The sequence below is a fragment of the Peromyscus maniculatus genome, chromosome 4, assembly GCF_049852395.1.
Source record: "Peromyscus maniculatus bairdii isolate BWxNUB_F1_BW_parent chromosome 4, HU_Pman_BW_mat_3.1, whole genome shotgun sequence".
Taxonomy (NCBI): Eukaryota; Metazoa; Chordata; class Mammalia; order Rodentia; family Cricetidae; genus Peromyscus; species Peromyscus maniculatus.
The window spans coordinates 105372453-105384021 of NC_134855.1; the positions used below are offsets into that span (position 1 = coordinate 105372453).

The 11569-nt window shown below is 43.6% G+C and overlaps 1 protein-coding gene across 1 annotated transcript; it reads right to left on the bottom strand.

Moving 5' to 3' along the window:
- Window positions 1-390: 390 nt before the first annotated feature.
- On the bottom strand, window positions 391-8040 carry Znf892 (zinc finger protein 892). The gene is given in 4 exon segments (XM_042276193.2): window positions 391-1788; window positions 5464-5566; window positions 7011-7099; window positions 7801-8040. Coding segments are annotated over 2 exon segments (1350 nt in total). The 5' UTR covers window positions 5549-5566; window positions 7011-7099; window positions 7801-8040; the 3' UTR covers window positions 391-523.
- Window positions 8041-11569: the final 3529 nt, after the last annotated feature.

Genomic DNA, 11569 nt, shown 5'->3' on the forward strand with positions numbered 1-11569 from the left:
TTTCCTCAGTGTTCAGAGACTATCTAGCACGAGTAAGATGTCTTCTTTCCACGATGCTATATCCTACTCTCAAGCATGTGGCAACGCACGCACGCATCAGGACGTTAGAAGAGAATTTCCTTTTGGTGTCTTCCATCCAGGAATTATTTTAAAAATGTAAACCTCGGGGCTGGAGGGAAGACTCAGCAGTTAAGAGCACCAGCTGCTTTTCCAAAGGACCCAGGTCTAACCCCCAACTTACATGGCAGCTTACCACTGCCTGTAACTCCTGTTCCAGGGGATCCGATGCCCTCACACAGACCTACATGTGGGCAAAACACCAATGTACATAAACTACAAATAAATTATTAAAAAAGAATAACTTTAAAAAAAATTTAAAACCTCCTTTCATAGCCTAAGTGAGTTATGTCCCACATCAGCAGATGCCTCAATAACTTATAAGATAATCATCTTACATTTCTTTGTAGCCCTCATAACATATGGTAAATGCTCAAAAAAAAAATTCACTTTGAATGTCATACACTTATCCAGTATGGATTCTCTTTTGTTGGCCAAAGACTGAATGCTCACTGAAGGCTTGTCCATATGCCTTGTTTTTCCCTCCAGCATGAGTTTTCTGATGTTGAGAAAGAGATGAGCTCTGGCTAAAAGCTTTCCCACATTCTTTACACATATAGGGTTTTTCTCCAGTGTGAGTTTTCTGGTGTTTCATAAGAGATGAGCTCTGGCTGAAAGCTTTTCCACAGTCCTTGCATTGGTAAGGCTTCTCTCCAGTGTGTGTTCTCTGATGACGAATAAGGGCTGAGCGGTCACCGAAGGCTTTGGTGCAGTCACTGCACTTGTAGGGCTTCTCCCCAGTGTGAGTTCTTTGATGCTGCGTCAAGGCTGAACAGTAGCCGAAGGCCTTCCCACATTCATTACACTCATAAGGCCTCTCTCCAGTATGAGCTCTCTGGTGCTGAATAAGGCCTGAACGATCACTGAAAGCTCTGCCACATTCGTTACACTTGTAAGGTTTCTCTCCAGTGTGAATGACCTGATGCTGGGTTAGGAACGTGCTTTGGCTGAAGGCCTTCCCACATTCATTACATTCATAAGGTTTCTCTCCAGTATGAATTCGCTGGTGTTGAGTGAGGTATGAGCTCTGGTTAAAGGCCTTCCCACATTCATTGCATTCATAGGGTTTCTCTCCAGTGTGAATTATGTGATGCCGAATAAGGGCTGAGCGGTGACTGAAGGCCTTCCCACATTCATGGCACTCATAGGGCTTCTCTCCAGTATGAATTCTCTGGTGTAGAGTAAGGTGTATGCTCTGGCTAAATGCTTTACCACATTCATGGCATTCATAGGGCTTTTCTCCTGTGTGAATTCTCTGATGCAAGACGAAGGCCGAGTAGTAACTGAAGGCTTTCTCACACTCGTTACATTTCCAAGGTTTCTTTCCTGCCCAGGTTTCCCCCTGTTTAATCATAGCTGAATTTTTAAAGTTCTTAAGTGAACCACAATTATGAAGTCTCTCTCCTTGGTGTTGAACAAGTAATGACCACTGACTAAAATTTCTCATAATTTCATCACATTGGAGGCTTCTCTTCACAGAAAGTCTCTTCTGAGGGACCAGCTCTCATATTGGGTGTTTTTCATGGTTTTCCCACTGGTTTTCTAAAGAGTCTTCACAGTCCCTGGATCCTTCCTCTGGAAAACTCTCTAGTAACACTCCAGGGGATGATTCCTCTTCAGAAAAATGCTTCTCTTGAGTTAGCTTCTTGCTTTCTGGCACTGTTTCCCACTCTGAAAGAAACAAATTACATACAAAGAGAAATAATAAGACAAACCAAAAATGCTTGCAGAAAACATAAACTGCAAAGTCCTCAGAGTCTTGCACTGTTGAAAGGACATGAAGAAATGGCTGACTGGGAAAAGATGCTGCGAAAAGGGAAGGGGTGAGAAGCCAGTCAACACTGTGTTAGTCAGCAAGGTAGGGCATGAGGAACAGTAACAGAACCAGGCCAAGCAGTGGCGGCTTGAAATGACACACAAATAAAACAGGGTCTGGAGGGCACATGGATGAGATAAGAAAAAGCCTCTAGGGACTCACTCATTGTACCCCCAGACTCATTGTACCCCCAGACTCATTGTACCCCAGACTCATTGTACCCCCAGACTCATTGTACCCACAGACTCACTGTACCCACAGACTCACTGTACCCACAGACTCATTGTACCCACAGACTCACTGTACCCACAGACTCATTGTACCCACAGACTCATTATACCCCCAGACTCACTGTACCCACAGACTCACTGTACCCACAGACTCACTGTACCCACAGAGCCCTTCACCGCTTACCTGAAGAAAGACCACCTTTAGCCTCCCTTCTTGCTCTAATCTCTTCCCATGCTCTCATGTCCTAATTGTAACTAAAAACTAATCTTTCGAAATCAGTCCTCTTACACACACACACACACACACACACACACACACACACACACACTGGTTGTCACTGTTTCAAAATAAGACACAAATTCTAGAAGCTAGTATTCAATGTTGTATGGCTCTACCAATTCAAATGATTATAAAGCTTAGTAGTTAGAAAACACATGATAAACTCTGATTGCTTACTATCATCCCCAACCAGAAAAAATACAAAGAACAAAACAGAATCACATTTTTTGAAAGAAAAAGAGCAGTGTGTGCAGAGCAGGTCACAGTTCCATTTGCTCAGATTGGTTCCCAGCATGTCAGGGTAGCTGTGTCAAAATCCTGATGTACTGAGAAGAGTTCAAGGGGGGAGTTTCATTGCTAAAAATAGCTGTAAATCCGCCCAGGCTTCTAAGTGTTATCATTTGGATACAGTTTGAATGTGGCCCCAAAGGTTCATGTGCTAACTTGATAACTAGTGCAGCAGTGGTGGGTGGTAGAACCTTTAAGAAGTGAGGACTAGTGATATGTATTAGATGAGGGGGCAATAATTTTGGAAGGGTATTTTGAGGAGTGAATTAATTCTTGCAGGAATGGGCTGTTATAAAATGAGACTACCCTATATACCTGGTCCCTTCTGCACATGACCAGTTTCCTTTCTGTTTCTCTGCCACATTGTCATGCAGACACGGAAGCTCTGACCAGGGCCATTAAGATGTGACACAAAGCTCTTCATTTTCCAGAACTGTCAAAAGGAATTTCTTTTCTTACAAAGTACCTATCCTTGAACATTGTGCTATACCAACACAAAATAGGCTAATAAAGATGGTATCTAATATTCAGCCATGTTTCTAAATGTTATAAACTGCATACCACACTCTGCAAAGTGCCTGAAATCTTAAAGGACAAATAGGTAGAAAAAGATCAAAAGCAAATAGATGTCCAGGGAAATGAAGAAACGAAGCTCTGAGTATCTGTAGAGATCTCGTGATTAGTGGAGGATACTAAGAGACATGCCTGTCTTCTGTTAAGGATTCAAGAGAAGTAAAAAAGTTTAGGCAGGAAAACTATAAAGACATTGGAAGAATGTAGAAAAATATAGCATTGGAAAAGTTAGGAACTCATTGAAGATCCCAGCAAAACAATGCTTCTTCAATTATACAGGGATACGGCCAAAGAAATATAAATTCGTAATCTATTGTAGTAATCCATCTTGACAGAAGTAACACGACATCATTAAAAAATACTATAGTTAATCAATAACATTCATCTGCTTAGCATATAGGGGGTGCTGTTTAAACACTTTCTATCCCACTTGAACCTCACCACAGTGAGTGAAGAGCTGTCGTTTCACAGATGGAACACTTGACTCACAAAGAGGGTAACCCAGTCTTTAAAGATCACAGAAATACTGATTACCTAAGATCAGCTGTGAACCCAGAAAACTGGTTTCAAAGTCTGTACCCTGAACCACGATGCCATGCTACCTCTGCTTGGATAGGGAAAACACAGAAACCAACCAATAATCAGTTGACTAAGACAGAAAAAAATCATTATACTGTAAATATAAAACAGCATGTGAAAAACAACAGTCAGGTAATGTAGGAGGCACAGAGGTCTCTGCGCTCATAGATATGCATTAGGGAAACCAGGAGTATTAAACATAGAGGGTTGTCTCTTCAAAGGGAAAGATGTATAGCTTGTTTTTTGCCCAGAAGGCTGGGAGCAGAGATAATTAACAGCCTGATGGCCTTTGCACTACCTGTGTGGCATTTCCATGGGTAGAGGCAATCCCAACAGGCTCCTCCACAAGCATTTACATGACCATCTGAGTTATATTTCCACTGTCTCCAAGAGTCACTCACCTGGACTGGCTGCTTTTGAGACATCCCTCTCTAGTTCTTCCCTGTGCTCCAACTGAGAGATCACATCAGGTTTGGAAATTGGAAGCCCTGTTCACAAGGAAAGGAAAGGAGTCTGGTAAAGAGTGCCCTGATGGCTCCCTGGTCTTAAGGAAAGATGTGGGGAATGGGGAAGGAGGAGAGAAGAAAGGGAACGGGGAGGGGTCAGCTTTGGATTTCTTCAACAGTGCTTAGAAGAAGGTAGAAAATGGGGCTGGAGAGATGGCTTAGAGGTTAAGGGCACCGACTGCTCTTCCAGAGGTCCTGAGTTCAATTCCCAGCAACCACATGGTGGCTCACAACCATCTGTAATGAAGTCTGGTCCCCTCTTCTGTATACATAATAAATAAATAAATCTAAAAAAAAAAAGAAAAAGAAGAAGGTAGAAAAGTTAATATGGGATTTGTTCTAGTAAGGGTTACTATTGCTGTGATGAAACACCATAACCAAAGCAACTTGGGGAAGAAAGGGTTTATTTGGCTTACATTTCCACATCACTATTAATCCCCTAAGGAAGTCAGGATGGGAACTCAAACAGGACAGGAACCTGGAGGCAGGAACTGACACAGAGGACATGGAGGAGTGCTGCTTCCTGGCTTGTTCCTCATGGCTTGCTCAACCTGCTTTCTTATAAAACCCAGGACCACCAGCCCAAAGACGGCCCCATCCACAGTGGGCGGGGTCCTCCTTCATCAATCACTAATTAAGAAAATGCCTTACAGCCAGATCTTATGGGGAGCATTTTTTCAATTGAGGTTCCCTCCTTTCAGATGACTCTAGCTTGTGTTGAGTTTACATAAAACTAGCCAACAGAGGGTTTATTTGAGTTCAGAACCATCAAATCACTCGTTTTTTAACCTCACTATAAAAATAAATACCTATTCTCTTAAGAGTTTCTTCACCAGAGCTTTGTCTTGATCTCCTTGCCTAGGGAGTAGGAAAGGGTACTTACTATAGTATATAATATATAGGCTACAATAATTCTAGAAGTAGTCTAAGTGGAACCAGAAACAAAAAGCAGGACCTCTGTCAGGCCTTACAAAGACTGAGAATCTTTGGAACAAAGAGCCTCAGAGCTCCTAGAAACCCAGGCAGTAAGGTGCTGAGCTAGGTAACTCACAGGGAGAGGGGCACCATCCTTACCCAGCAACACCAGATTCCTGCGCTTCTTAGACACATCTCCCTGAGGAGGGTTCAGCTTTCCCCACTGGGTGAGAGCCTCAGCCATATTCTTGATCAGCAAGTCCTGAAAAGACAAATACATCAATGCTTACTAATGGCCTCCAGCCAGAGACTCCCCCTCCCCAGAAAGAACCACTGATGGTAGAGGAGGGTGACAGGAAGGGTAGACAAAATGACTCTCACTTCCCTTTCCACATTAAGACTCTTGGGCACATTTGTGCTCCACAGGTTTGGTTTTTTGTCATTTTGCATCAGAATTCCTGTTACCTATAGGCAGCACCTTCCAATTCTAAACCTGAAGGCAAGGAGTTTCTAGTTTCTGTGTTGTTGAATTAAAGAACTGTGGAGCTGCTTACTATGTATCCAGGGAGAGGCCCAAAAAGTATCACACTTTCTTTGCAGTATGGTTTTTAAAACACAGGGAGTTCACAAAGGAGAAAGTGCTTCTCTCTTTAGTTTTTCTTTCCCAGTCCATTATATGTTAAAAATCAACATGCTTGCCAGGCAGTGGTGGCGCACACCTTTAATCCTAGCACTAGGGAGGCAGAAGTAGGTTAATCTCTGTGAGTTCGAGGCCAGCCTGGTCTACAGAGGAGTTCTAGGGCAGTTCCAGGGCTACTCAGAGAAACCCTGTCTCAAAAAAACCTACATAAATAAATAGATGAACAAACATGTTTGCTGCATGTGCCACAGAATATGGATTTACTCAAACTCAAATAATCATGAAGTTCCCCAAATGCTCCTGTCCTTTTCCACAAAGCACTGATAAGCAGGGCCTGGCCCCACATTGACTCTTCTTCCTATTCCCGAGGGTTTTCCCCTGCTCCATCCTTTCAGGCATTTGACTCCTACTCACACCAGGTCTCACCTGACCACTACTCATACCAGCTCTCACCTGACCACTACTCACACCAGCTCTCACCTGACCACTACTCACACCAGATCTCACCTGACCACTACTCACACCAGATCTCACCTGACTGCTACTCACACCAGATCTCACTTTGGTTTTCCTCCGCAGACAGCCTTGCCTCCTGGGTTGCAGCATCATTCTCTTCCCTTAAGTCACATGCATAGAAAAGACTTTAGGATTCATGTCTGATTGTCTCGTTGCTTTCTCCTCTCCACTATCTTTCTACCTAAAAGTTTCTTATCCCTCTCCTCGCATCCTTTAAAAGGTGGGAGCTGGCCTCCCACATTCCTTCATGCTGTCTACTTTATGTATCTATAGTCTCCTGCTTCAGCAAACACCATGAAACAGGGTGTGTGGCTGTTAGTACTTTGCATCTCACACAGCCATTTACAGTAGTGAGTGGTTAGAACATGCACAGTAAAGTGGATGGCCAAAAAGCAATAATGGGAAGGAAAGTTCTAAGTGAGGAACATTTCCTGTAAGGTTCATTACTCAATCTCTCAGGATGACCCTAGTGGTCTAGCAAATAGGGCAGAGCAAGTTTTAAGAAGAGAAGAAAACATACGCATGCGAAGAAAAGAACCTATAGACTTACCCGAGTCCCAAGAGTTGGGAACACATTGGTTATGCCATTTTCTTTTGGTTTTCCAGCACTGGGAGAAGGGGAATCCTCAGAAAGGGAGCCTAGAAGTGGAGACCAGGAGACATGGCAATCAGTCCAGCCCTCAGGCACTAGCTACCTTGCCTAAAGTTAATACAGGGGACAATCTCGTAACACCCCCGATACAAGACAGCTAATACGGATTTCTATCTCAGGTTCCTCCTGTACACCTTTGCACTTACTAAAGTAGAACTCTGCTATGAGAATCTGAAAACATTATACAAATATATAGTTCTCTTTCATCTGCTTAGTCAGAATAATAAAGATCTCCGTGCGTAGACCCGTGCCTCACTTAATGATTCATCTCTGTTGTTCTGCAGGCTCAAGGGATGAATGAAGACGGAATTAGTTTTATTCTTTTTGACCACGCACTGGCTTTTTAGATGCAATTTGTGTGGAAACATCTAAAGCATTTAAAATCCAAAAACCATTAAAACCCCAAACCCAAACAAAAAGAATTCTAAATAAAACCTGGGAGTTTTCAAATGCCCGCTTTTCCTATCTGCCAAAATGGGTTAGTCTCTTTCCTTACAGAGTTCCCGCCAAGACAAAAGCCAGTCGGTGTCAGAAGCCGAATTGTCAAAGTGGTGAGTTTTAGGGAGGGCTGGCTGCCCGTCATCGAGACGACCAATGGACGGAGTAGCTGGCTCTCCCTCAGAACCCCAGTGTGGGACCCAGAAACTGGAAGCCACCGGCTACCTCCGCTTTGCTCACAGCACCTCACCTTGGACCCGGCTCCACCGAGGCTGTCTAACCGCCCGCGCCCTGCTGCCCGCCAGGGAAGGGCGTGAGTACGCCGCTAGGGTGCAGCTAGAGGCAGGGCGCACCCGGATCCTTCAGCGTGCTCCGCAAACTCGGGGGGGACCGGGATCGGCCTTCCATGACAAGCTGTCCTCTCACCGCCTGCAAAGGTACCTGAGACCCCCGGGCCGAGCCGCGCCAGCTGGCTGCCCAACTGAACTACAACTCCCAGAATTCCTCTGCACATAGCGCCTCGACTCCGCACGCCGCTTCCCAGAGGACCTCGCGGGGGCGCCTTCTTCTAATGCAGCACCAGCGCTAAACCCTCTCAATTTCACACGGCCCATGCACGTGTTCCTGCATTGCTTCCAGTCCGCCCCTCGACGCAGGCGTCGTGCTCTCAGCGCACCAAACCGCGTGCCGCGGGACCCTCGTTCTGGGTGACTCTATCCTGGAGGATCGCGCCCCTGACCCGTGCAGGCTGCCCATTTTTCCGCTTTAAGGGGAAATGCCTGGATGCATCCCCCACCGGTTGTTTGCCTGGACCAAGCTTTCACTTTTTTTTTTTTTTTAATTTTAAAAGCACATTATTTATTTATTATTTATTTGGAGGTATGATACAAAGTGCGTGTGGCGGTCAAAAAACAACTTGCTGGAGTAGGTTGTCCCTCCACCATCTATATGAGTCCAGCTTGGTGGCAGGCACTTTTATAAAACCACTGTGCCAAAGCTTGTAACTGGGAACTGATACGTGTGAAATGACTAAGGTTCCAACTTTGTGTCTGCCTAGACACTTCTCAGCCTCTCACCCACGTTGGTGATGCTTTTAGGACTGTCCGTGACCTGGACCATGGCCCACATGTGTTTGTAGTGTCTGGAAGATACTGCTGAACTCTACAAAGAAAGCAGATATTACTAGGCCCGGATTCCCTGAGTAATGTAACATTAACCTCCCCCTCCGCCAGCACTGATGTTGTTGTGGTTTTGTCTTTAAAAAAAGCTATACCCCTGAGCTTGGACACCAAGAGACTTCAGAGGCACAAGCTCACTCTTTGTCTGGCCATTAACAAAAGGACTCAAAACTTTTTTTTTTTTTTTTTAATGTATTCATTATGTATACAGTGTTCTGCCTGCATGTGTGCCTGCAGGCCAGAAGAGGGCACCAGATCTCATTATGGATGGTTGTGAGCTACCATGTGGTTGCTGGGAATTGAACTCAGGACCTTTATTTAAAGAGCAACCAGTGCTCTTAACCGCTGAGCCATCTTTCCAGGCCAGAACCCCAAACTTTTAATTGGCTTAATTAGTGTGGTTGTCAATAACTAGCTCACATGGATCATTTCAGTTGCCCTTGCTTGAAAAAGCTAGTAATTCAGGGATAAGTGTGTGTGTGTGTGTGTGTGTGTGTGTGTGTGTGTGTGTGTGTGTGTGCGCGCGCGCGTGCGCACGTGCGCGTGCACATTTATTTGGAAAGCTGGCAAACGAAGGAAAGTGGAAGCTATGGCCAGTGAAGACTGTCTTATCTGGGGATTGCAAGGCTTGTGTGTGGAGGCTTATGTACAGAGATGAGAGGCACCAAAGCAGTGATACATTTGGGGTGGTCTCCACTCCCCAAATTAATGACTACTAAAATGAAGTCAAAGCAAGTGGAGCCAGATAGGGCTTCTTTAGGTCGTCTTGGTGACAGGGCTGCTGTAACAGGGACAGAGATTTACCTCAGTTTACATGATGTAATTAAAAATGCTGTGCCTGGCTGTTCTGAGTAAGGAAACATGGATTTTCAACGCTACAAATGACCTCAACTCAGAAATGGCTAGGTTCCAACAAGTGTTACTGAACTGTACTACCATTAACCACACTGGAGTGGCCAAGGTAACCCTTTCTTGTCCTGGCTCCTATTTTTCAGCCCCTACTCCTTGAATAGTCATTTCTGCCTTTGTCAACATGATAGTTAACATTACATTTAAGGTTTAGACTTATTATGCTTGAGAGATCAAAAAGAAAAAAAAATTCCTCCAACATTTGAGCCCCTAACTTATACAGGCTACACCCTAGCAGCCCACTTCTTTCCAGACATTGAAAACTATTCTTAAATTGACTGATTTTGTAAAATTTGCTGTTTTAGCAAGATAGTAGGTCACAAGAGTAACTGCTATTTCTGCTTTTGTAATCAAACTTGCTTACTCTATTAAAAAAGATTACTAGGACAACTGCAAGACATTTATGTTGAAAACTAGACCCTGCCTACATGTAGACAAAATATATGTCATCTTGTGAGTTTTGCTTTTATAAGCCCTGGGCTGTTATAGCTAGGTACTACATCTTGGGAATGTTCTCAGGTGCAGTCCTGGCCCCACATGGACTCCAGTATCTTAAATCAAAAGCCTCTCCTTATTAAAGTTTATTTATTGTCATGGTAAATCTCTGAGCAACCCCAGACCCTTAACATCACCACATTCAAGACTTTTCCTTGATCCAGACCATGGCCTAGTTGTATAACCAAAACAACTGTGTTCTACTAAAACAGATGTTACCAGGTTCTCCTGACCTATACCTGACAATGGTATCATTATGGTTTTTGCCCACATTGTATACCAGGACTTCAGTGCCGAGAGTTCTTTGGGGACAAGAGCCTCCTCTTGGTCACTGCTGATAAAGGACTGAAATTAGGGTTTATATGCATGGTAGTTTGCTACTTTCTCCCCTGAACTATATCAATATATAACTATATATAACAATATATAACTATGCATAACAATATATAACTATGTATATATAAAACTATATATAACGATATATAACTATATATATAAAACTACATATATAACTATATAAGTATATATAATAAAATATAACAATATATAACTGTAACAATATACCTACAAGAGCTCTGGGACTCTGTAGATGGTGAATCTTCAGCTAGCATATTCTCATCTATCTTCCTACAGGAAACTAGCCAATTTGATAGCCAATTTATATTTACAGAAGAAAAAATTTGATCTACCCATGTATTTGGGAACAAACCATAATGTCAAATGCCATTTCTTCAATGGCCAAATCTTAGATCTAATGCTTCTTAGATTAAAACTCCCTTTTGTCATTATTTCTCTTCCTGTCAGTGGGCTGAGAATAAAAGTGCTTCTTAGGAGTTCCACGCGTCCTTCTCCATGCTGGCTGGACCACAAGGAAGTTGTCAGGGTTCACACGCATAAACATGGCAAACCAACGAGACAGAGTGGAAGTGTTACTAGTTTGGGAAAAATATCATTAACCAGGCCTTATCACTTACTGCCCCCCCAACACCCCCACCCAAAAAAGGTAAGAAAAGTAAAAAGTCAGTCAGATGTAAACAAATAAACAAATAAATAAAAAGAAGTCAGATGTAAAAGCTGTCTTTGGGTATAGGAGGCAGTAGCTGTGGGCTATAAAGGGGAAAGAACAAAGGGAAAACTGCAGGTCTGTACAGCTAGTGACCATAGGCTGCAAACTCATTGACCAATAGCCTGGGCTGACGGCAGGGTCTTACAAGCACCAGAGATTGCTGTTGCTTCTGGGAGTGCAGAGCAACTTTACAAAAGGAAGCTATGAGCTGACCTCCCCACCGTTTTCAGTCACTTTCCCTAAAAGTCCATCAGGATTCTGGATTTGCCCCAATCTGATCTCACTGATAATGGCAGTGTCTTAAACAAATACAATACTCAATACTCAATTTGTTTGAACAAGGAAAGACACAGAACTCTCAGACTCAAAAG